The 26,897-nt window shown below is 47.8% G+C and overlaps 1 protein-coding gene across 1 annotated transcript in view; it reads right to left on the reverse strand.

Annotated features, from left to right (window-relative positions):
• Positions 1-26,897, reverse strand: part of LOC140207349 (thrombospondin-3-like) — a 96,593-nt gene that overhangs the window by 44,131 nt on the left and 25,565 nt on the right. Inside the window, exons 9-14 of the mRNA XM_072275902.1 lie at positions 21,452-21,705; positions 15,740-15,842; positions 13,998-14,021; positions 5,520-5,602; positions 4,353-4,404; positions 3,215-3,363 (exon numbers count right to left, since the gene is read on the reverse strand). Of these exons, the coding sequence (XP_072132003.1) occupies positions 3,215-3,363; positions 4,353-4,404; positions 5,520-5,602; positions 13,998-14,021; positions 15,740-15,842; positions 21,452-21,705 (665 nt within the window). The remainder of the gene's footprint in view (positions 1-3,214; positions 3,364-4,352; positions 4,405-5,519; positions 5,603-13,997; positions 14,022-15,739; positions 15,843-21,451; positions 21,706-26,897) is intronic.

A 26,897-nucleotide genomic window follows, 5' to 3' on the forward strand; every position in this document is an offset into this window, starting at 1 on the left:
AGAGCAGCCAGCACTATCGAGGACTCCTCCCAGCTCATTCTGTTTTCTCTGCCCCCCACCCCCTTACCAGCAGGCTGAAGGTACAAAAGCTTGAAAGCAGGAGCCACCAGGCTCAAGGACAGCTTCCACCCCTGCCGTTATCAGACCCTTGAGCGGACCTGCTGTACCATAAAGATAACCTCCTGATCTCTCGGTCTGCTTCATCGTGGTCTTCGCACCTTATTGCCTGCCTGCGCGGCACTTTCTCCATAGGAGTAAAACTCCACTCTGCATTCTGTCGTAACACACACAAAATGCCGGAGGAACGCAGCAGGTCGGGCAGCATCTATGGAGGGGGAATAAACCGTCAACATTTTGGGCCGAGACCCTTCATCGGGACCGGAAAGGAAGGGGGCAGAAGCCAGAATGAGAAGGTGGGGGGTGGGGGGTGGGGGGGGGGGAAGACAGCCGGAAACGTTGATGTTCACAGACCCTCCATGGATGCTGCCCGACCTGCTGAGTTCCTCCAGCGTTTTGTGCGTATTGCTCTGCATTTCCAGCATCGGCAGAATCTCGTGTGCTGGTGATTTTCTGCAGTCTGTGATTGCTTTTCCCTTTGCACTATCCCCACGCACCCACCGCTCTAAAGGGAAGCAGAGGGAGGGGATGTCAGAGGCAAGTAATTTACAGGGAGAGTGCTGAGTGCGGGTGTGTGGGACGCCCTGCCAGGGGCGCTGGTAGAGGCAGATACGTTAGGGACATTTCAGAGACTCTCGGATAGGCACGTGGATGGGAGAAAGATGGAGGCCTGTGGAGAAGGGAAGGGTTTGATTGATCTTAGAGTAGGTTCAAAGGTCGACACAACATTGTGGGCTGGAGAGTCTGTACCATACTGTACTGTTCTCTGTTAGAAACATAGAACATAGAATCTACAGCACATCACAGGCCCTTCGGCCCACAATGTTGTGCCGACCATGTAGCCTACTCTGGAAACTGCCTAGAGTTACCCTACCGCATAGCCCTCTGTTTTTCTGAGCTCCATGTACCTGTCTAAGAGTCTCCTAAAAGACCCTGTTGTATCCGCTTCCACCACCGTCACCGGCAGTGCATTCCACGCACCCACGCACGTTCTGCGAAGGCACGCAGATTTTCAGTGTACACTGGTCGGTGTCAGGATAATGAATCCACGTCATTGCGTGGGGCAGGCTCCACGTTAAAGGTGAAATTCACTCACTGCCGGTTCCAACGGTCCGTTACAGTTAAGGGCCAGTAACATCAGGAAGGATCCCACCCACCCTGCTCATGGACTGTTTGTCCCACTCCCATCAGGGAGGAGGCTGCATAGCGTCCACGCCAGGACCTCCAGTTACTTTCCCCAAACGGTAAGGCCAATCAACACCTCCACCCACTAACCCACCTCCCCACAAACACCGCCACTTTATCACTTCCTGTCAGACACCTTATGTACAGACACTCCTGTGCCTAGCATCACTTTATGGACATACAATCAACCTATTTAGATATATATACTATTTTATGTATATATATTCATTGTGTCTTTTATTATTATGTCTTTATCTTACTGTGTTTTATTTTGTGCTGCGTCGGATCCAGAGGAATTATTATTTTATTCTCCTTTACACGTGTGTACGGTACTGGGAATGACATTAAACAATCTTGAATACTCTGGAACGTCTGTGGCCAGCATTGAATGCAGACGTCCCACCTCTCCCGGAAATTCCGGGAGTCTCCTGCATATTAATAGTGGCTCCCTGATGCCCGCAAATTATATACAATATCACGGAAATCAATTTTTTTGTGAGCAAGAGAGAGCGAGCGAGAGAGAAAGCAAGCGAGAGCACTTGAGAGTGCATGAGCGACCACGAGAGAGAGAGAGCACGCGAGCGAGAGCGCGCCATGGCAGAGTGTTCCAAAAAATATATAAAACGTACGTCACCCCAGACTACACTAAAGTGTACCCCTGCCTAATAGGGGTCAAAATAATGACAGTGTTGCTCGCTGCACTGTTTGCAACAATGACTTTTCTATTGCCCATGGTGGGTTAAGACTGTAAAAGACACGTTGAGGTGAGTTTAACAGGTGTCATTCGTTCATTAGCGTAGCTAACATTATTTAAACTAGCTGGCTAGCTGCTAAGGAGCTACTCTATTGCAGACATCCCACCTCTCCCAGAAGTCTCCTGCAAATTGATGGTGCTACCTCCCTGAAATGAGTTTTTGCAGGGTGGATGTCTGTGAATGTAATATTTACATTACACAGTATGAGGGATTTAATGTATGTGCAATTGTGTATGTGCATTTAAAAAATTATGCTTTAAAATATATTTTTATATTAACACTGGCCATGGTTGTATTCTCAGATGAAGTTGGAGGTCTGATGTCTGAGTGTCTGGGGCCAAGGCCCAAAGACTGGAAAGCCCAAAGTCACCCTGTCCTGGGGTTAAGGCCTCCTGTGTGTGTGTGAGGGGACGGGTGAGAGGTTGGGGGGGGGGGGGTTATTTTCCTGCTGAACTTTGTGGGCATGCCACGTTGGAGGTTAACGGGGAGCAATGCATTTCACTGAATGTTTCGATGTAGGGGGGATACAAATTTGAAGCTGGAGACAGGCAGGCAGTCGGCCTGGGTCAAACCACTGACTGTGAATGACCTCCGAGTGGGTCCAGGAGCAGATCGGCAAGGAGATTCACTCCCACCTCCCCCCAGTCGACCCACTCCCCTCCCCACCAAATGGTTCGATTTAATATCAGAGAATGCATACAGTATACACCCTGAAATTCATACTCTTCACAGACATCCTCGTGACCAGAAACCCCATAGAATGAATGAATGACAGGAACACGAGAACCCCAAAGCCCCCCCCACACCACACCAGGTGCCCAAAATCAGAAGCTGAGGCAACTGGAAATAGGAAGCTGAGCAAATCCTAATGCAGAGAATGTCAGTCACCCAGAGGTTGCCCAGGGCTTATTCCGATGGTCACACTGGTTTTACCCCACCAGAGACACCCTTCTCCCCCACCTCCCTGAAGCCCAACACACACTTTATCTCCCTCCCAGTCCTGACAACCCGTTTCTCTTCCCCACAGATACCGCCCGACCTGCTGAGCATTTCCTGCCTCTTCCGTTTTACTTCAGGTTTTCCACAGCTGCGCTTTAACCCGCCCACTTCAGCTCATTGCCGGGTGTCGGAGTCGGCGTGGATCGCTAATTACTGACCTCGTCAATGTCACTGCAGTGTGAGCCGTTCCCGGAGAAACCCTCAGGACACGGTCCACAGCGGTAACCCGGATACTCGTACATCTCCATACACACCACGCTCTCAAAGCAGGGGTTGGGGTCACACTTTGACCGATGCTCGTGGAAGCCTTGGAGGTGAAGGCAAGAGGGCTGGTTATATTTTAAAAATCCATACTTGCTCTTAAACTTCAGTACAGTGGAACCCAAGACTCCAAGTGCTCCCAGTGAATCTCACTGATAGAATCCCTACGGACCAAAAGCATTCCCATTCATTCCCACGATACAAATGTCCATTTCCAGCCACGCCCAGTGTGCAAAATCCCAAAGGGCCAAAACGCTTCCCATCTAATCCCATCGTGAAGAATTCCAATGGGCCAAACCACTTCACACAGCAAGACCTCCTCCAGGGTCTCGATGAGGCCACTCTTACATTGGAGGACCAACACCTTATATTCCGTCTGGGTAGCCTCCAACCTGATGGCATGAACATTGATTTCTCTAACTTCCGGTAATTTCTCCACACTTCCCCGTCCTTCTTATTCCATTCCAGCTCTCCTCTCACTCCTTCTCTCCTGATCTAACCATCAGCTCCCTCTGGTGTTCCTCCTCCTTCCCCATTCTCCCATGGTTCACTCTCCTCTCCTATCCTCTCCTTATTCTCCAGTCTTTTAGCACTTCCATCTATCACCTCTCAGCTTCTGACCTTGTCCCCTTACCCATCTTCCCCCCTCACCTGGTCTCACCTATCATCTGCCAGCTTGTACCCTTCCCCCTCCTCTCTTTCTTGTTCTGGCTACTGTCCCCTCCCTTTCCAGTCCTGACGAAGGGTCTCGGCCCATAACATCAACTGTTTATTCCTCTCCGTAGATGCTGCCTTGACCTGTTGAGTTCCTCCAGCATTTTGAGTGTGTTGCTCTGGATTTCCAGCCTCTTGTGCTTCCCAATTCCCATCACCCCCAGCTGTACAGAATCCCAATAGGCCGAACCCCATTCACCCACTGCCATTGCACTGATTCTGTGCAGAACCCCTCCCTTTTCCATTGACCAAGACTCTGCCCAAACTGCGCCCTGGCTGCAGAAGATGATGAAGGTTATGGGCAACGAGATCCAAACTCACCACAGACTTGGCATTCCAGGATGGTGTTCCGGATCAATGACATCTCCTTCACCTGTTGAAAGGGACAGGGATCTGTGTGTGAAAGGTAGTTACGTTTCCCAGGTGATGGCCAAGGCTCTGCGACCACCAATCCCATGATTCATTCTGTGCCTGGGCTGTGACCACCAATCCCATGACTCTGCGCCTGGGTCTGTAAATCCTACTGACTGGGACCATAAGACCACACGACATAGGAGCAGAATTAGGCCATTCAGCCCATCGAGTCTACACCATTCTATCATGGCTGATTCACTTTCCCTCTTAACCCCATTCTCCTGCTTTTTTCCCCATACCTTTGACACCCTGACTGATCAAGAACCTATCAACCTCCACTTTAAATACACCCGATGACTGGCCTCCACAGCCATCTGTGGCGATGGATTCACCACCTACTGGGGCTGAAGAAATTCCTCCTCATCTCGGTTCTAAAGGGACAGCCTTGTATTCTGAGACTGTGCCATCTGGTCCTAGACTCTCCCACTGTAGGAAACATCCTCTCCACATCCAGTCTATCTAGGCCTTTCAATGTTTGAAAGGTTTTAATGAGACCCCCCTTCATTCTCTGAAACTCCATCATACACAGGCCCAGAGCCATCAAATACTCCGCCAACCCTTTCGTTCCTGGGATCATTCTGTGAACACTCATAATGTCAGCACATTCTTTCTTAGATACAGGGCCCAACACTGCTACAATACTCCAAATGTGGTCAGACCACTGCCTTACAAAGCCTCAGCATTATATCCTCGCTATTATATTCCAGTCCTCTCGAAATGAACACTAACATGGCATTTGCCTTCCTCACCACAGACTCAGCCTGCAAGTTAACCTTTAGGGAACCCTGCATGAGGACTGTGGACTGTGACCTCTGTTGTAATTGGACCAGTCAGCCTCAATGTTGCCCTCCATATTGCCCTCCTCATCCCTTGCCCCCTCCCCTATCTCCAAGGACACAAACCCCTCACCCAGCCCACAAACTACACATGCTCTCCGCCCCCCCGCCCCCAACAACCGAACACTTATCCCCAACCCACGGTCCAGGAGCCTGCTCTGCTCACACCCCCAAGATGAAAGGTCCCATTACCATCACCACCACCACCACCCCCCCTCTGACACAGGAGTCCTCTCACCTGCTCCTTGATGTCCTGCCTCAGACCGAGGAGAGCCTGATTGAAGAGGGACAACTGGCCGACCAGGGCTTTCACCTGGTCCCCTGAGGAGACAGACGGGATAGCGACAAGGGTGAGTTGTTGACTCGAGGGGAAGAGAGGGTGAATATTCCTGCCCGGTCACAAGCGCCTTCCCCGCGGGACCTGGCTTTCCAGGTCAGTTTAGATCCTGAGGCTGGGATACTGGAGATCAAGGACAGGGAGGTCTGACATCCAACTCTCTTGAACCAGAATCAGGTTTAATATCGCTGGCACATGTCAGGAAATTTGTTGTTTTGTGACAGCAATACCCAATTTTAAAAAACTATAAATTACAATAGGAATTTTTAAAAAAATTAAATTAAATAAGCTGGGAATAAGAGAGCAAAGGGAAAAAAAAGTAGCGAGGCAGTGTTCGTGGATTCGTTGTTCATTCAGAAATCCGATGGCAGAGGGAAAAAGCTGTTGTTGAGTGCGTGTTTTCCAAGCGAGGGTGGGACCTGAGACCCAACCAGATCTAAGGGCAGCAGGATAGCGTAAAGGTTTACGGCACCAGCGGTTTCCGTCGGGGTTTAACTCCCGCCGCTGCCTGTACGTTCTCCCTGTGACGGCGTGGGATTCCTCTGGCTGCTCTGGTTCCCTCCCACATTTCAAAGGAAATACACGTTAGGGTTAATAAGTCCTGAGGAAGAATTTCTTCCTGAAATGTCGACCGTTTGCCCCTCTCCATAGATGCTGCCTGACCTGCTGAGTTCCTCCGGCATTTTGTGTGTTCCCGTCCTGATGACACGATGATCCGGTTTCTCCCTCCAGGAAAAACAAATTTCCCTCCCCTTTCCCTTCTATTCACCTCTCCTCGCCTACTTATCCCCTCCGACTGGATCCCCTCCTCCTCTTTCTCCTATCCAATTCCTTCCTCTCCAGCCCTTTGCCTTTCCCACCCACCTGGCTTCACCTCCTCCCCCTCCCCTCACCTTTTTATTCTAACAGCCCCGATGAAGGGTCTCGGCCCAAAACGTCGACTGTTTATGCATCTCCATAGACGCTGCCCGACCTGCTGAGATCCTCCAGCTCTGGATTTCTTGGGTTTGTAAGTTGCGGACATGCTATGTTGGCACTGGAGCACGACCACACTTATGGGCACCCCCCCCCCCCCCCCCGTACACCCTCGGACCCTGTCAGTCGTTGACACGAACAACGCGTTTTACTGTACGTTTCAAAGTACGTGGCCAATAAGGATCATTTATGTTGTTGGACGGAAGCAGATGATAAAGGACTATTTGGGGAGCAGCTTGTACAATGAAGGGGTGGCAATATGAATGTTAACCCGCCCCCTGCTCAGACGATCCGAGGATTCTCCTCAAATCCCACAAGGGAGGATGGCGAATGCCGGATTTTCCCCACCAATTACATCACCCTACAACTGGTGACACTACCTAGGACAAGTGGGCCACAGACACCTCACTGCCAACACCCCGCCCAAAAGCCTGATTTAAATACTTCGTTAATCCCACTTTTCCCGGCAAACGATCGTCTCAAGTAATAATCTGCAGACAACAGGAATTCTGCAGATGCTGGAAATTCAAGCAACACACATTAAAGTTGCTGGTGAACGCAGCAGGCCAGGCAGCATCTCTAGGAAGAGGTACAGTTGACATTTCAGGCCGAGACCCTTCGTCAGGATAATAATCCGCAGCTTCCTTTCGGACTTGGTGGCAGTTCAACGTGACAGGACCGAGGCCAGGCAGCGCCAAGCTTCCTCGTCAAGAGTGAGGAAGACCCGAGGTTCGGTCAATTTAAGAACCGAGACAATTGAACCCGATGCTTGGACGTCGATTCAGATCGAAAAGGTCAGGGCGCTGAAGCCCGAGGCGAGGGACGGGCCAGTTCAGCTCGCTGCCCCGTGATGCTACTCGGCTCTGCGCTGAACTATAGGTCTCAGACCCCAGTTCAGAACACTATTTGCTTGCAGTTATTGTTTGCACGATTTGTGTTTTTTTTAATTCTCTGCACATTGGGTGTTCGACAGCCTGCTTTTTTAATGGGTCTATTGGGTTTCTTTGATTTTTGCATGCAAGTAAGGACTCCAATCTCAAGGTTGCATAATTTTCTACGTTCTTGGATAATAAATGCTCTGGCTGTGACTGTGGTATTGGCGGGATCCTGCTGTACCGCCCATCCCCAGTAGGTGGGAGTAGAGAGCCAGAAAACAGAGGGAAAACCCAAAGTTCAGACATTCAGCCTTCACCCTCCAATCACACGCACAAACTCCAGTAGGGGGTAATGTTAAACAACTGGAGAGGCTGGTCCACCCCCGCCCCATAACCCTGGGTTCCCTGGGTAGTGCTGGGGAACAGAAACCCTGGAACATCCCCTCTCTCTCCAACCCTGGGTCATCAGGCAGTGATGGGGAACAGAAACCCTGGAATATCCAAGCAACACACATCAAAGTTGCTGGTGAACGCAGCAGGCCAGGCAGCATCTCTAGGAAGAGGTATAGTCGACGTTTCAGGCCGAGACCCTTCGTCAGGACTAACTGAAGGAAGAGTGAGTAAGGGATTTGAAAGTTGGAGGGGGAGGGGGAGATCCAAAATGATAGGAGAAGACAGGAGGGGGAGGGATGGAGCCAAGAGCTGGACAGGTGATTGGCAAAAGGGGATACAAGAGGATCATGGGACAGGAGGTCCGGGAAGAAAGACGGGGGGGGGGGGGACCCAGAGGATGGGCAAGAGGCATACTCAGAGGGACAGAGGGAGAAAAAGGAGAGTGAGAGAAAGAATGTGTGCATAAAAATAAGTAACAGATGGGGTACGAGGGGCAGGCGGGGCCCCAGCAGAAGTTGGAGAAGTCGATGTTCATGCCATCAGGTTGGAGGCTACCCAGACGGAATATAAGGTGTTGTTCCTCCAACCTGAGTGTGGCTTCATCTTTACAGTAGAGGAGGCCGTGGATAGACATGTCAGAATGGGAATGGGATGTGGAATTAAAATGTGTGGCCACTGGGAGATCCTGCTTTCTCTGGCGGACAGAGCGTAGGTGTTCAGCAAAGCGGTCTCCCAGCCTACGTCGGGTCTCGCCAATATATAAAAGGCCACATTGGGAGCACCAGACGCAGTATATCACCCCAGTCGACTCACAGGTGAAGCGTTGCCTCACCTGGAAGGACTGTTTGGGGCCCTGAATGGTGGTAAGGGAGGAAGTGTAAGGGCATGTGTAGCACTTGTTCCGCTTACACGGATAAGTGCCAGGAGGGAGATCAGTGGGGAGGGATGGGGGGGACGAATGGACAAGGGAGTTGTGTAGGGAGCGATCCCTGTGGAATGCGGGGGGGGGAGGGAAAGATGTGCTTAGTGGTGGGATCCCGTTGGAGGTGGCGGAAGTTACGGAGAATAATATGTTGGACCCGGAGGCTGGTGGGGTGGTAGGTGAGGACCAGGGGAACCCTATTCCTAGTGGGGTGGCAGGAGGATGGAGTGAGAGCAGATGTACGTGAAATGGGGGAGATGCGTTTAAGAGCAGAGTTGATAGTGGAGGAAGGGAAGCCCCTTTCTTTAAAAAAGGAAGACATCTCCCTCGTCCTAGAATGAAAAGCCTCATCCTGAGAGCAGATGCGGCGGAGACGGAGGAATTGCGAGAAGGAGATGGCGTTTTTGCAAGAGACAGGGTGAGAAGAGGAATAGTCCAGATAGCTGTGAGAGTCAGTAGGCTTATAGTAGACATCGGTGGATAAGCTGTCTCCAGAGACAGAGACAGAAAGATCTAGGAAGGGGAGGGAGGTGTCAGAAATACATATGCAGAATTCCTGTTTGCCCTGGAATATCCCCTCTCTCTCCAACCCCAGGATCCCTGGGCAGTGATGGGGAGCAGGAAGCCTGGAATATCCCCTCTCTCTCCAACCCAGGGTCCCTGTGTAGTGATGGGGAACAGGAACCTTGGAACATCCCCTCTCTCTCCAACCCAGGGTCATCGGGCAGTGATGGGAAACAGAAACCCTGGGATATCCCCTCTCTCTCCAACCCAGGGTCATCGGGCAGTGATGGGGAACAGAAACCCTGGAATATCCCCTCTCTCTCCAACCCCGGGGGGGGGGTCCCTGGGCAGTAATGGGAAGCAGGAACCCTGGAATATCCCCTCTCTCTCTAACCCCGGGGTCCCTGGGAGGTGATGCGGTACAGAAACCGTGGTATATTCCCTCTCTCTCTATCCCCGGGGTCCCTGGGTGGTGATGGGGTACAGAAACCCTGGAATATCCCCTCTCTCTCTATCCCCGGGGTCCCTGGGTAGAGAGAACGTACAGACTCCTTATAAACCACGGCGGGAATCGAACCCAACCTGCCAGTCGCCGTAGCAGTGCACTGTCATGCTGCTCTTTGACCAACCCGAGCTGATACATTTAACACCAGAGGGAAAACGTTTAAAAGAGCTTTAAAGGTTTAAAGGGGAAGGGCCGGGTAAGGGGAGCAGTAGGTGCCTAAAAACTGCTCCAGGGATGGTGGTGGACACAGATTGACAGTGGGAATATCGTAGTGTAGATACAACAGTGGGATATCGTAGTGTAGATATGACAGTGGGGATATCGTAGTGTAGATAGGACAGTGGGGATATCGTAGTGTAGATACGACAGTGGGATATCGTAGTGTAGATACGACAGTGGGAATATCGTAGTGTAGATACGACAGTGGGAATATCGTAGTGTAGATACAACAGTGGGATATCGTAGTGTAGATACGACAGTGGGGATATCGTAGTGTAGATACGACAGTGGGATATCGTAGTGTAGATACGACAGTGGGGATATCGTAGTGTAGATACGACAGTGGGGATATCGTAGTGTAGATACGACAGTGGGATATCGTAGTGTAGATACGACAGTGGGGATATCGTAGTGTAGATACGACAGTGGGGATATCGTAGTGTAGATACGACAGTGGGATATCGTAGTGTAGATACGACAGTGGGGATATCGTAGTGTAGATACGACAGTGGGATATCGTAGTGTAGATACGACAGTGGGAGTATCGTAGTGTAGATACTACAGTGGGGATATCGTAGTGTAGATACGACAGTGGGATATCGTAGTGTAGATACGACAGTAGGGATATCGTAGTGTAGATAGGACAGTGGGGATATCGTAGTGTAGATAGGACAGTGGGATATCGTAGTGTAGATACGACAGTGGGAATATCGTAGTGTAGATACAACAGTGGGATATCGTAGTGTAGATACGACAGTGGGGATATCGTAGTGTAGATACGACAGTGGGATATCGTAGTGTAGATACGACAGTGGGGATATCGTAGTGTAGATACGACAGTGGGATATCGTAGTGTAGATACGACAGTGGGGATATCGTAGTGTAGATACTACAGTGGGGATATCGTAGTGTAGATACGACAGTGGGATATCATAGTGTAGATACGACAGTGGGGATATCGTAGTGTAGATACGACAGTGGGATATCGTAGTGTAGATACGACAGTGGGATATCGTAGTGTAGATACGACAGTGGGAATATCGTAGTGTAGATACGACAGTGGGAATATCGTAGTGTAGATACGACAGTGGGATATCGTAGTGTAGATACGACAGTGGGGATATCGTAGTGTAGATACTACAGTGGGGATATCGTAGTGTAGATACGACAGTGGGGATATCGTAGTGTAGATACGACAGTGGGGATATCGTAGTGTAGATACGACAGTGGGAATATCGTAGTGTAGATATGATAGTGCTATTTAAGAGGCTTTTATAAAAAACATGATTATGCATACAAAAAAGACGTAATTGAATTGTACATCATATTCAGCACAGTCAGGGCTTGTTCCTTGTATGTTTTTGTCTGGATTTATTGAATTAATTGAAGAGTGTTCTCTGGTTGTCATGGTACTATGGTACTGTGAAACCCTTGTTAGCAAGTCAACAATCCAGACTCCAGTTAATACTCTAACCACAGGTTATGTTACTGAACAAGCATCTGGTAGTCTCCATGGGGCTCAGTACCATACATGGAGTTACACTCAGTGGCCATTTTATGAGGTATCTGTTCTATGAGTGTATGTTCATGGTCTTCTGCTGCTGTAGCCCATCCACTTCAAGGTTCGACGTGTTGTGCGTTTATAGATGCTCTTCCAAACATCACCATTGTAACGTGTGGTTACTTGGCTGTGTGGTTAGGCATAGCTCAAATACCATCTATAAATTTGCTGACGATACAACCATGGTTGGTAGAATCTCAGGTGGTGACGAGAGGGCGTACAGGAGTGAGATATGCCAACTAGTGGAGTGGTGCCACAGTAACAACCTGGCACTCAACATCAGTAAGACGAAAGAGCTGATTGTGGACTTCAGGAACGGTAAGACAAAGCAGCACATACCAATCCTCATAGAGGGATCAGAAATGGAGAGAGTGAGCAGTTTCAAGTTCCTCGGTGTCAAGATCTCTGCAGATCTAACCTGGTCCCAACATATTGATGTAGTTATAAAGAAGGCAGGACAGTGGCTATACTTTGTTGGGGGTTTGAGGAGATTTGGCATGTCAACAAATACACTCAAAAACTTCTATAGTTGTACCATGGAGAGCATTCTGACAGGCCGCATCACTGTCTGGTATGGAGGGGCTACTGCACAGGACCGAAAGAAGCTGCAGAAGGTTGTAAATCTAGTCAGCTCCATCTTGGGCACTAGCCTACAAAGTACCCAGGACATCTTTAGGGAGCAGTGTCTCAGAAAGGCAGCGTCCATTATTAAGGACCTCCAGCACGCAGGGCATGCCCTTTTCTCACTGTTACCATCAGGTAGGAGGTACAGAAGCCTGAAGGCACACACTCAGTGATTCAGGAACAGCTTCTTCCCCTCTGCCATCCGATTCCCAACCGGACTTTGAAGCTTTGGACACTACCTCACTTTTTTTAATATACAGTATTTCTGTATTTGCACATTTTTAAAAATCTAGTCAATAGACGTAATTGATTTACTTGTTTATTTATTATGTTTTATTTTATTTATCATATTTTTTTCTCTTTCTGCTAGATTATGTATTGCATTGAACAGCTGCTGCTAAGTTGACAAATTTCACATCACATGCCGGTGATAATAAACCTGATTCTGATTCTGATTGTGTTACTGTCGCCTTCCTGTCAGCTTGAACCAGTCTGGCCATTCTCCTCTGACCTCTCTCATTAACAAGGCGTTTTCACCCCAGAACTGCCACTCACTGGGTGTTTCTTTTTTGTTTTTCACACTGTCAACTCTGGAGACTGTCGTGAGTGAAAATCCCAAGAGATCAGCGGTTTCTGAGATACTCAAACCACCCTGTCTGGCACCAACTATCCTTCCACAGTCAAAGTCACTTTGACCATATGTCTTCCCCATTCTGATGTTTGGTCTGGATAACAACTGAACCTCTTGTGAGCTTATCCGTGTAAGCGGAACAAGTGCTACACATGCTCTTACACTTCCTCCCTCTCCACCATTCAGAGCCACAGACAGTCCTTCCAGGTGAGGCGACACTTCACCTGTGAGTCGGCTGGGGTGATATACTGCGTCCAGTGCTCCCGATGTGGCCTTCTATATATTGGCGAGACCCAACGCAGACTGGGAGACCGCTTTGCTGAACACCTACGCTCTGTCTGCCAGAGAAAGCAGGATCTCCCAGTGGCCGCACATTTTAATTCCACATCCCATTCCCATTCTGACATGTCTATCCATGGCCTCCTCTACTGTAAAGATGAAGCCACACTCAGGTTGGAGGAACAACACCTTATATTCCGTCTGGGTAGCCTCCAACCTGATGGCATGAACATTGACTTCTCTAGCTTCCGTTATTGCCCCTCCTCCCCCTCGTACCCCATCTGTTATTTATTTATTATTTTATATATTTTTTTTCTCTCTCTCCTTTTTCTCCCTCTGTCCCTCTCACTATACTCCTTGCCCATCCTCTGGGCTTCCCCCCTCCCCCTTTTCCTTCTCCCTGGGCCTCCTGTCCCATGATCCTCTCATATCCCTTTTGCCAATCACCTATCCAGCTCTTGGCTCTATCCCTCCCCCTCCTGTCTTCTCCTATCATTTTGGATCTCCCCCTCCCCCTCCCACTTTTAAATCTCTTACTCACTCTTCCTTCAGTTAGTCCTGACGAAGGGTCTCGGCCTGAAACGTTGACTGTACCTCTTCCTAGAGATGCTGCCTGGCCTGCTGCGTTCACCAGCAACTTTGATGTGTGTTGACTGAACCTCTTGACCATGTCTGCATACTTTTATGTATTGAGTTGCTGCCACATGATTGGCTGATTAGATATCTGCATTAACAAGCAGGCGTACCTAATAAAGTGGCCACTGAGCATTTATCTCCATTTATAGATCAATTTGGAAGTTAAGGTTAGTCCTGGGAAGATGATCGCACGTTGTATCCGAGTCGAAGATGTTAGTTACGTGTTAAAGAGGTGGATGAGGTTATAACACTTACCCAGGATGGAATTTACATCATTCACTGCAACAGAACGGACAAAACATTGATTAGAGTCAGAATCAGCTTTAATATCACCAGCATGGGTCTTGAAATTTGTTAACTTTGCAGCAGCAGTACATGATATTACAGAGAAAAAAACTATGAATCTATATTTATATTAGTTAAATTAAATAAGTAGAGTGTAAAAAGGATCATTGCGGACCCGAGTCACCCCCACTACAAACCTTTCCAGCTGCTACCATCCGGGAAATGGTACCGCAGCATAAAAGCCAGGACCAACAGACTCCGGGACAACTTCTTCCACCAGGCCATCAGACTGATTAATTCACGCTGATACAATTGTACTTCTATGCTATATTGACTGTCCTGTTGTACATACTATTTATTACAAATTACTATAAATTGTACATTGCACATTTAGACAGAGACGTAACATAGATTTTTACTCCCCAGGTATGTGAAGGATGTAAGTAATAAAGTCAATTCAATTCAAAAATAGAAATTAAAAAAGAGGTGAGGTAGTATTCATGGATTCAACGTCCATTCAGAAATCAGATGGCAGAGGGGAAGAAGCTGTTCCTGAATTGTTGAGTGTGTGTCTTTAGGCTTCTGTACCTCCTCCTTGATGGTAGCAATGAGAAGAGGGCATGACCTGGGTGATGGGCATCATTAATATTTGATGCCCGAAACGTCAACTGTACTTTTTCCCATGGATGCTGCCTGGCCTGCTGAGTTCCTCCAGAATTTTGTGTGTGTTGCTCGGATTTCCAGCATCTGCACAATTTCTCTTGTTTCTCCTCCTTCCTTTCCAGTCCTGTTGAAAAGTTTCGGCCCAAACCATTGACTGTCCATTTTCCTCCCTAGATGCTGCCTGACCTGCTGAGAATTAATTTAATTTGGCCAATGAGACTCGAACCATCTCAGGACACCTAGGAATGAGACCTGGGGAACGTCCGGCACTCTAGCACCACATACCTTCAGAATCGTTCACCTCAGAGGGTCGCGATTGCTCAGTCAGTGAGGAATTCAGGGACTTGGGATAAGACAAGAACGCAGATTTGGATTTCTGCCTTGGCCACAAAGTTACTGCATTTATTTTGAGAGGACTGGAATAGCAAGGGTGTAATGATGAGGCTTTATTAGGCACTAGTCAGACCGCTCTCAGAGTACAGTCAACAGCTTTAGTCCTCATATCTAAAAAAGGACGGAGAGGTATCCAGCAGAGGTTCACAATAATGATCCCAGAATGGAAGGATAACATATGAGGAACATTTGATGGCTCTGGGCCTGTACTCACTGGAGTTTAGAAGAGGAAGGCAAGGATCTCATTGAAACCTATGGAATGTTGAAAGGCCTAGAGAGAGTGGACATCGAGAGAATGTCTCCTAGGACTAGAGGGCACAACGTCAGAGTAGACGTTCCCTTTAGCTGAGCAGGAATTTCTTCAGGCAGAGGGTGGCGAATCTGTGGAATTCATTGCCACAGATGGCTGTGGAGGCCAAGTCATTGGGTGTATTTAAAGCAGATTTTGTTAGGTTTTTGAATAATAAGGGTTCCGGGGAGAAGGCAAGAGAATTAGATTGAGAGGGATAATATATCAGCCATGATGGAATGGCGGAGAAGACATGAAGGGCGAATGGCCTAATTCTGCTCCTATGTCTTATGGTCTTATTACAGAGCGAGGCTGAGAGGCCGATAGCTTTCTCCTGCTCCTGGCCCTGTTGTTCTTAAAATCGTACCTGTGTTCTTCAGCGTGTCATCGCCCTGCAGTAGGCAGCCCTGCAGTGCTCCGGCCTGAGTCAGCGTCCCTCCGAAAATCAGCTTCAGCTCCTCCAGTGAGCCCTGAGCAGAGACAGAGCACCAGTCAGTGACACGGACTCAACCCCCCCCCCCCCCCCGTGGACAAACCATCGCAACTGCGCAGGCAAGCGATCCCAGAGGTGGTCAGATCCCGGCCCTCGTGTTCTGAAGGCCTAGTTCAGAGGCCACACTGAAGAGTTCTTGTTCACCCAGCCCTCCCCGGTGGGTAATTCTCCTCCCCGACCCTGCATCCTACTCCACCAGTCTGTCAGTTACCACTTCCCTGCCCTCTCTGGGTTGCCCTGTGGAATTTTATCTTTTTAATGTTGTTTAGAGATGCAGCCTTCCAGCCCAAACAGGCTTCACCGCCCAGCATCCACCTATTTAACCCTAGGCTAATCACAGGACAATTTACAAAAAGACTGTAAGAGACAGGAGCAGAATTAGGCCGTTCGGCCCATCGAGTCTGCTCTGCCACAGCATCATGGTTGATCCATCTTCCCTCTCAACCCCATTCATCTGCCCTTACACACCCCGACTAATCAAAAAGTTATCAACTTCTGCCTTAAATACACCCACTGACTTGGCCTCCACAGCTGACTGTGGCAATGAATTCCACAGATTCACCACACTCTGGCTAAAGAAATTCCTCCTCATCTCCATTCTAAATGGACGTCCCTCTATTCCGATGCTGTTCCCTCTGGTCCTAGACTCCCCCACCACAGGAAACATCCTATTCACATCCACTCTTTCAATGTTCAACAGCTTTCAACGAGGTTCCTTCCCCCTACCCCCAAATTCTTCTAAATTCCAGCGAGTACAAACGCAGAGCCATCAAACACTCCTCATACAATAAGCTTTTCATTCTCAGGATCAATCTCGTGAACCTCCCCTGAACCCTCTCCAATGTCAACACATCCTTTTTCAGACAAGGTGCCCAAGACTGCTCACCGGACTCCCAAGTGATGCCTCACCAGTGCTTCACAAGTCCTCAGCATTACATCCTTGCTTTTATATTCCAGTCCTCTCAAAATGAATGCCAACATTGCATTTGTCTTCCTCACCACCAACTCAGCCTGCAAGCTAACCTTCAGGGAATCCTGCACAAGGACTCCCAAGACTCTTTGCACCTCAGATTTTTGAACTTTCTGCCCATTTAGAAAACAGTCTACGTTTTTGTTCCTTCTACCAAAGTGCGTGCCATACACCTCCCAACAGTGTACTCTGTCCGTCACTTCTTTGCCCTTTCTCCAAATCTGTCTACGTCCTTCTGCAGACTCCCTGCTTCCTCAACACTATCCGCCCCTCCACCTGTCTAAGTATCGTCTATAAATCCTGGCCACAAAGCCATCAATTCCGTCATCCAAATCATTGACGTATAATGTAGAAGAAACGGTCCTAACACCGACCCTGGCAAAACACCACTAGTCACTGGCAGCCAACCGGGAAAGACGTCCTTTATTCCCACTCTTTGCCTCCTCCCAAGCAGCCAATGCTCTGTCCACGCTGGTACCTTTCCTGTAATACCACGGACTCTTATCTTGCTGAGCAGCCTCATGTGTGGCACCTTGTCAAAGGCCTTCTGAAAATCCAAATACACAACATCCATTGATTCTCCTTTGCCTATCCAGCTTGTTATTTCCTCAAGGAATTCCAACAGATCTGTCAAGCAAGATTTTCCCTTGAGGAAACAATGCTGACTATTCCCTATTTTATCATGTGCCCCCAAGTTCCCTGAGACCTCATCCTTTATAGGTGACTCCAACATCTTCCCAACCACTGACATCAGGCTAACTGGCCTATAATTTCACTTCTTTTGCCTCTTTTCCTTTTTTAACAGCGCAGTGACATTTGCAATTTTCCAGTCCTCTGGAACCATGCCAGAATATAGTGATTCTTGAAAGGATCATGACTAATGCCTCCATAATCTCTTCAGCCAACACCTTCACAACCCTGGTTGTGAAATCATCTAGTCCAGGTGATTTATTACCTTCAGTCCTTTCAGTTTCCCAAGCACCTTCGCTGATTCCTGCCCCCTGACACGTTCAAACCTCCGGCATACCGGTAGTGTATTCCATAGTGAAAACTGATGCAAAATGCTTATTTAGTTCACCTACCATTTGCTTGTCCCCCATTACTACCTCTCCAGCATCATTTTCCAGCAGTTTGATATCTACTCTTGCCTCTTTTACTCTTTATATGTTTGATAAAACTTTTGATATCCTCTTTCATATTATTGGCTAGCATACCTTCATAGTTTATTTTTTTCCCTCCTTATGTTTTTGTTTAGTTGCATTCTGCGCTTCTCAATCCTCTAACTTCCCACTAAATTCTGGTCTATTGCCTTTATGCTCTTTTGGACTTCCCTTGCCAGCCACGGTTGTGTCATCCTGCCTTTAGAATACTTTGGGATACATCTATCCTGCGCCTTCTGAATTCCAGCAATTGCTGTTCTGCCATCAACTCCTTCCAATCAACTTTGGCCAGCTCCTCTCTCGTGCCTCTGTAATTCCCTTTACTCCACTGTAATAGTAATACATCTGATTTTATTCTTCTCCTTCTCAATTTACAGGATGAAGTCTATCATATTATGATCACTGCCTTCCAAGGGTTCCTTTACCTTAAGCTCCCTAAACAAATCTGGTTCATTACACAACACCCACAATAGCCTTTCCCCTGGTGGGCTCAAACACAAGCTACTCTGCAAAGCCATCTTGCAGGTTATCTACAAACTCCCTCTCTTGGGATCCAGCGCCAACCCGATTTCCCCAATCTTCCTGCATATTGAAGTCCCCTATGACTATCGTAACATTGCCCTTATAACATGCCTTTTCTATCTCCTGTTGTAATGTGTAGCCCATATTCTGGCTACTGTTCGGAGGCCTGTATACAACTCCAATCAGGGCCTTTTACCTTTGCAGTTTTTTGACTCTATCCACAAGGATTCAACATCTTCCAATCCTATGTCACCTCTTTATAAGAGTTTGATTTCACTTTTTGCCACCCCCTCTGCTGACCTGCCTGTCCTTTAGATAGAATGTGTATCCTTGGATGTTCAGCTCTCAATTATAATCTCCTTTCAGCCACAACACAAGAGAAGAAATTGCCCTTTTAAACTCACACAAGAGCATAGGCCGTCAACTTTTTGCTGTTGATGTTTCTGCAGCAGGCAATTTCTTTTTTACGAGGTCGAGTCGCTAGCTCGACGCTCAACCCAGCACAGATGGAAAGCGAACGACACAAGACAATGACCAATTAACCTACAAAGGGGTATGTCTTTGAAATGTGGGAGGAAACCAGAGCACCCGGAGGAAACCCGTGCAGTCATATGATATCCTTAAATGAACTCCGAACTCTGACATCCTGAGCTGTAACAGTGTCCTGCTACCACGGCACCTAATTCCAGCCACACATGTAAAGAGGTGGTGTATGGCATACTTTGCATGAAGAACCTCGGCCCAAAACGTCAACTGTTTATTCATTTGCATAGATGCTGCCTGATCTGCTGAGTTCCTCCAGCATTTTGTGTGTGTTGTTCAAGATTAATAGCATCTACAGAAGTGGTTTGCCATTGCCTTCTTCTGGGCAGTGTCTTTACAAGATGGATGACCCCAGCCATTATCAATACTCTTCAGAGATTGTCTGCCTGGCGTCAGTGGTCGTATAACCAGGACTTGTGATACGCACCAGCCGCTCATATGACCATCCACCACCTACTCCCATGGCTTCATGTGACCCTGATCAGGGAGCCAAGCAGGGGCTACCCCTTGCCCAAGGGCGACTTGCAGGTTAGCGGAGGGAAGGAGCGCCTTACACCTCCTTTGGTAGTGACGTATCTCCACCCCACCACCCAACAGTTAAAGGTCTGTGTACGATTCTGGTCACCCCTATTACAGGAAGGATGTGGAGGCTTTGAAAGGACATAGAAGAGGTTTACTTGGTTTAGAGGGCATGAGCTACAAGGAGGAATTGGACAAACTTGGGTCGTTTTCTCTGGAGTGTAGGAGGCTCAGCATAGACCTGATAAAGGTTTATAACATTATGAGAGGCTCAAAATGTGTAGACAGTCAGAATCTTTTTCTTTTCTCCCCAGTGTGAGATGGCATGCATTTCAAGTGAGAGGAGGAGAGTTTAAACAGGATGTGTGAGGCAAGGTCTTTTTTTTTTTACACAGAGAGGTGGTTACCTGCAATGGTCTGCCAGTAGTGGTGGTGGTAGCAGATATGGCAGAGGTGTTTAAGAGGCTGTTAGATAGGAGTTTAATGTGCAGGGAATGGAGGGATATGGATAATATGCAGGTAGAAGAGATTTACACCCAGACCCCGCTTAATGCTGAGGACGCATCCTCGGCGCCGTGTAAATCAGTGCTATGCGGGGTCACTATAACATTACGTAAATGGACGATTGTGTCTGATAAAACAAATCAAACCCGAGATATAGGCTTCGAGATTTGAAGCCCTTTTCTTAAGTTTCCTCTCATGGAGCAGTTCGCGGCAGCAGGAAATCATGTGAAGAACGCCTCTCTCTTTGCCTTATCACTTCGCTCCCAGTCAGGGTCAATTTCAGTGAACTGGTCCATGACTTGTATGATCGTAGTGATGCTAGTGTGAGGAACTTTGTGGTGTTTCCTCTTCTCTTCTGGCCTTCAGTGCTGCAGGGAAAATCCTGGGCTGCCTTCTGTCTGCACTAGCCGCTCACCAAAGAGACGTAGGCTATGGAGGTTACTGCGCTGTTTAAATCTATCAAACCAGCCTCTGCTGGCCGTGAATGTTACTGACATATCTTCTTCTTGAACATGATTGAAGATGCTTCTTGCTTTTTCCATTATTATTGGCTGGCTTGGGGACATGTTGTTTCGTTGTGTTTGATCATCTACCCACATATTTAGTCTATTTTCCATGTTTTCAAACAAATGGCTCCTTAAATGAGTCACCTCCGTTGACGCTAACTTTGAAGTCATCGTTGCAAAAGCTTTCATCTTTTCTGCATTTTTTATAATTGTTCCGATCGTCCATACAGTCGATTTCAAAGAAGCGCCAACATCAGCCTGACTCTCACCAGCTTCCAAACGCCGTATCACTTGCAGCTTCACATCCATGCTCAAGCTTTTCTTAGACACCTTAGATGTACTACCCTCACTGGAAGTTGCAGACTGTTTTCCGAACATTATGAGTGAAAAAAAAAATGGAATAAATTGGCAAGGAAGCAAGAACATTTACACACGTGGGGGAGGCAGAGAGTGAACTGATATGTGATTGGCTGTGAGTGGCTCAGAGCATGTGTAAAGCGTTTTCATTGGCTGATTGAATGCTTACTCTAATGGCAACCACTCTTGAGAAGTTTTAAGTGTTGCTTAAAATGAGTTTTTGTCATTTTTTAAAATGTCAACAAAGAATTGAACTAAAGAGATCAAAGAACTGAACTAAAATTGAACTAACGAATTAAAGCAATAACCACGTCGTAATGAATCAGTGCTATGTGGGGCAGCATTATGCTGGGACAGAGTGTAGTTTAATTTAGCAACGTGTTCAGCACAGAAATTATGGGCTGAAGGGCCTGCGCTGTGTCTACATACTCCACGCAATGGGGAACATCCATCTCCCTGACCATGGCAATGCCCAGACACTAGCAAATCGCGTTCCCAAGCTCACCTGCTGCTGTCCGAATACTTTGCTGGTCCTGGTGTGGATGGAGTCCGTGGCCTCGGAGGGGATAGCCGCCACGGCCGGGAGCCCAGCACTGGAGGCCGCCCTTCGGCAGTCGACGTAGAGCTCTGCGGCGATCCGGCTGCTCTGCAGCCCGCTCAGCCGCAGGATGATGGAGTGGGACTTCCCGTCAGCCAGCCGCGCGTTCTGTAGGCTCACGGACTGGGTCTTCTCGTCCTCCCTCAGGTAGCGGAGAAGCACTGGGGAAGAGCGTGACATGTCAGCACCCAACACTCGCTTCCAACTTTTACAGATAAACCATAGAAAGACGCGTCACGGCTTGGCACGACAACTGCCCGGCACAAAGAAACGGCAGAGTCGTGGGCACAGCCCAGGCATCACACAAACTAGCCAATCCCATCTACACTACCGTCTGTTGTCATCGCCAGAAATAAAATAAAATAACTGGGCTCAGAACACATGCACACCCACGACTCAACCACACTTTGTTTTACTTGTGCACAAGGGGAACAGTGTGACCCCTGCTGCCTACACTGTCCTGAGGTCAGAACAGAAAAAATTATCTGTAAGTACAGAATTGGCTCATCAGTTGCAGGTATCGACCATTTGGTAAACTGTTCGAATTCCTTACCTGCAGGATCAATTGCCATTCGCAATAGAGGTGTTAAAAGCCAATACAAACTACAAGCTGATAACAGATGACACTTTGAAGTTAGTAAAGGAATTGTCCCTTAGTTGTTGGGTGTATTTCACATCTTTCCGTTATTCCTATCTCATAGAACATAGAATAGTACAGCACAGTACAGGCCCTTTGGCCCACAATGTTGTGCCGACCCTCAAACCCTGCCTCCCATATAAGCCCCCACCTTAGATTCCTCCATATACCTGTCCAGTAGTGTCTTAAACTTCACTAGTGTATCTGCCTCCACCACTGACTCAGGCAGTGCATTCCATTCACCAACCACTCTCTGAGTAAAAAACCTTCCTCTAATATCCCCCTAGAACTTCCCACCCCTTACCTTAAAGCCATGTCCTCTTGTATTGAGCAGTGGTGCCCTGGGGAAGAGGCGCTGGCTATCCACTCTATCAATTCCTCTTATTATCTTGTACACCTCTATCATGTCTCCTCTCATCCTCCTTCTCTCCAAAGAGTAAAGCCCTAGCTCCCTTAATCTCTGATCATAATGCATACTTTCTAAACCAGGCAGCATCCTGGTAAATCTCTTCTGTACCCTTTCCAATGCTTCCACATCCTTCCTATACTGAGGTGACCAGAACTGGACAAAATACTCCAAGTGTGGCCTAACCAGAGTTTTATAGAGCTGCATCATTACATCGCGACTCTTAAACTCTATCCCTCGACTTATGAAAGCTAACACCCCATAAGCTTTCTTAACTACCCTATCCACCTGTGAGGCAACTTTCAGGGATCTGTGGACATGTACCCCGAGATCCCTCTGCTCCTCCACACTACCAAGTATCCTGCCATTTACTTTGTACTCTGCCTTGGAGTTTGTCCTTCCAAAGTGTACCACCTCACACTTCTCCAGGTTGAACTCCATCTGCCACTTCTCAGCCCACTTCTACATCCTATCAATGTCTCTCTGCAATCTTTGACAATCCTCTACACTATCTACAACACCACCAACCTTTGTGTCGTTTGCAAACTTGCCAACCCACCCTTCTACCCCCACATCCAGGTTGTTAATAAAAATCACGAAAAGTAGAGGTCCCAGAACAGATCCTCGTGGGACACCACTAGTCACAATCCTCCAATCTGAATGTACTCCCTCCACCACCACCCTCTGCCTTCTGCAGGCAAGCCAATTCTGAATCCACCTGGCCAAACTTCCCTGGATCCCATGTCTTCTAACTTTCTGAATAAGCCTACCGCGTGGAACCTTGTCAAATGCCTTACTGTAGAACCATAGAACCATAGAAACTACAGCACAGAAACAGGCCCTTTGGCCCTTCTTGGCTGTGCCGAACCATTTTCTGCCTAGTCCCACTGACCTGCACATGGACCATATCCCTCCATACACCTCCCATCCATCTATCTGTCCAATTTATTCTTAAATGTTAAAAAAGAACCCGCATTTACCACCTCATCTGGCAGCTCATTCCATACTCCCACCACTCTCTGTGTGAAGAAGCCCCCCCTAATGTTCCCTTTAAACTTTTCCCCCCTCACCCTTAACCCATGTCCTCTGGTTTTTTTCTCCCCTTGCCTCAGTGGAAAAAGCCTGCTTGCATTCACTCTATCTATATCCATCATAATTTTATATACCTCTATCAAATCTCCCCTCATTCTTCTACACTCCAGGGAATAAAGTCCTAACCTATTCAACCTTTCTCTGTAACTGAGTTTCTCAAGTCCCGGCAACATCCTTGTAAACCTTCTCTGCACTCTTTCAACCTTATTTATATCCTTCCTGTAATTTGGTGACCAAAACTGAACACAATACTCCAGATTCGGCCTCACCAATGTCTTATACAACCTCATCATAATATTCCAGCTCTTATACTCAATACTTCGATTAATAAAGGCCAATGTACCAAAAGCTCTCTTTACGACCCTATCTACCTGTGACGACACTTTTAGGGAATTTTGTATCTGTATTCCCAGATCCCTCTGTTCCACTGCACTCCTCAGTGCCTTACCATTAACCCTGTATGTTCTACGTTGGTTTGTCCTTCCAATGTGCAATACCTCACACTTGTCAGTATTAAACTCCATCTGCCATTTTTCAGCCCATTTTTCCAGCTGGTCCAAGTCCCTCTGCAGGCTCTGAAAACCTTCCTCACTGTCTACTACACCTCCAGTCTTTGTATCATCAGCAAACTTGCTGATCCAATTTACCACATTATCATCCAGATCATTGATATAGATGACAAATAACAATGGACCCAGCACTGATCCCTGTGGCACACCACTAGTCACAGGCCTCCACTCAGAGAAGCAATTCTCTACCATCACTCTCTGGCTTCTTCCATTGAGCCAATGTCTAATCCAATTTACCACCTCTCCATGTATACCTAGCGACTGGATTTTCCTAACTAACCTCCCATGCGGGATCCATACAGATCACATCCACTGCAGTACCCTCATCTATATGCCTGGTCACCTCCTCAAAGAACTCTATCAGGCTTGTTAGACACGATCTGCCCTTCACAAAGCCATGCTGACTGTCCCTGATCAGACCATGATTCTCTAAATGCCTATAGATCCTATCTCTAAGAATCTTTTCCAACAGCTTTCCCACCACAGACGTAAGGCTCACTGGTCTATAATTACCCGGACTATCCCTACTACCTTTTTTGAACAAGGGGACAGCATTCGCTTCCCTCCAATCCTCCGGTACCATTCCTGTGGACAACGAGGACATAAAGATCCTAGCCAGAGGCTCAGCAATCTCTTCTCTCGCCTCGTGGAGCAGCCGGGGGAATATTCTGTCAGGCCCCGGGGACTTATCTGTCCTAATGTATTTTAACAACTCCAACACCTCCTTTCCCTTAATATCAGCATGCTCCAGAACATCAACCTCACTCATATTGTCCTCACCATCATCAAGTTCCTTCTCATTGGTGAATACTGAAGAGAAGTATTCATTGAGGACCTCGCTCACTTCCACAGCCTCCAGGCACATCTTCCCACCTTCATCTCTAATCGATCCTACCTTCACTCCTGTCATCCTTTTTTTCTTCACATAATTGAAGAATGCCTTGGGGTTTTCCTTTACCCTACTCGCCAAGGCCTTCTCATGCCCCCTTCTTGCTCTTCTCAGCGCCTTCTTAAGCTCCTTTCTTGCTTCCCTATATTCCTCAAAAGACCCATCTGATCCTTGCTTCCTAAACCTCATGTATGCTGCCTTCTTCCACCTGACTAGATTTTCCACCTCACTTGTCACCCATGGTTCCTTCACCCTACCATTCTTTATCTTCCTCACCGGGACAAATTTATCCCTAACATCCCGCAAGAGATCTCTAAACATCGACCACATGTCCACAGTACATTTCCCTGCAAAAACATCATCCCAATTCACACCCGCAAGTTCTAGCCTTATAGCCTCATAATTCGCCTTTCCCCAATTAAAAATTTTCCTGTCCTCTTTGATTCTATCCTTTTCCATGATAATTATAAAGGCCAGGGAGCAGTGGTCACTGTCCCCCAGATGCTCACCCACTGAGAGATCTGTGACCTGACCCGGTTCATTACCTAGTACTAGATCTAGTATGGCATTCCCCCTGGTCGGCCTGTCCACATACTTTGACAGGAATCCGTCCTGGACACACTTAACAAATTCTGCCCCATCTAAACCTTTGGAACTAATCAGATGCCAATCAATATTAGGGAAGTTAAAGTCGCCCATGATAACAACCCTGTTATTTTTGCACCTTTTCAAAATCTACCTCCCAATCTGCTCCTCTGTATCTCTGCTGCTACCAGGGGGCCTATAGAATACCCCCAATAGAATAACTGCTCCCTTCCTGTTCCTGACTTCCACCCATACTGACTCAAAAGAGGATCCTGCTACATTACCCACCCTTTCTGTAGCTTAATAGTATCCCTGACCAGTAATGCCACCCCCTCCTCTTTTTCCACCCTCTCTATCCCTTTTAAAGCACTGAAATCCAGGAATATTGAGAATCCATTCCTGCCCTGGTGCCAGCCAAGTCTCTGTAATGGCCACTACATCATAATTCCGTGTATGTATCCATGTATGTGTCCATGTATGTATGTGGTCTGTGTTCCTCTAGGTTGATTACACAGTTATTCTCCCATGTCTGTCTGCAGGAAGCAAAGCTGGCTCCAATTGTCTCACTTCCAAGGTTTCACTTAACTACAACTGCGCCAGGCTCTCCCTGCCTGGACATTATCTTTAACCCTTGCCTTACCTCAACTTCCACACCACCTCAGCAAAGCAACCAACAGAATCAAGGACACCTCCCACACTGGTCACTCTCTCTTCTCCCCCTTTCATCGGACGGAAGATACAAGAGCGTGTGAACATATGCCACCAGGTTCAAGAACAGTTTCCATCCCACTGCTGTCAGACTCTCGAACTGACCTCCCGTACGATAAAGATTAACTCTTGATCTCCCAAACTGTCTCGTCATGGTCCTTGCACATTTTATTATTTGGAGCTACAACACGGTAACAACACAGCCCTTTGGCCCAACAAGCCAACACCACCCAATTACACCCAGTTAACCTACTAACCTGCAAGTCTTTGCAAAGTGGGAGGAAAGCGAGGCGCCCAGAGGGAGCCCTCGCAGTCATGGGGAGAACATACAGACTCCTTACAGAAAGTGGTGGGAATCGAACCTGGGTCACTGGCGCTGTAATAACTAACAGTCGGCACGGTCAGGGTTCGATTTCCGCCTCTGCCTGTAAGGAGATTGTACGTTCTTCCCGTGTCCGTGTGGGTTT

The sequence above is a fragment of the Mobula birostris genome, chromosome 2 (genome assembly GCF_030028105.1).
Source record: "Mobula birostris isolate sMobBir1 chromosome 2, sMobBir1.hap1, whole genome shotgun sequence".
NCBI lineage: Eukaryota > Metazoa > Chordata > Chondrichthyes > Myliobatiformes > Myliobatidae > Mobula > Mobula birostris.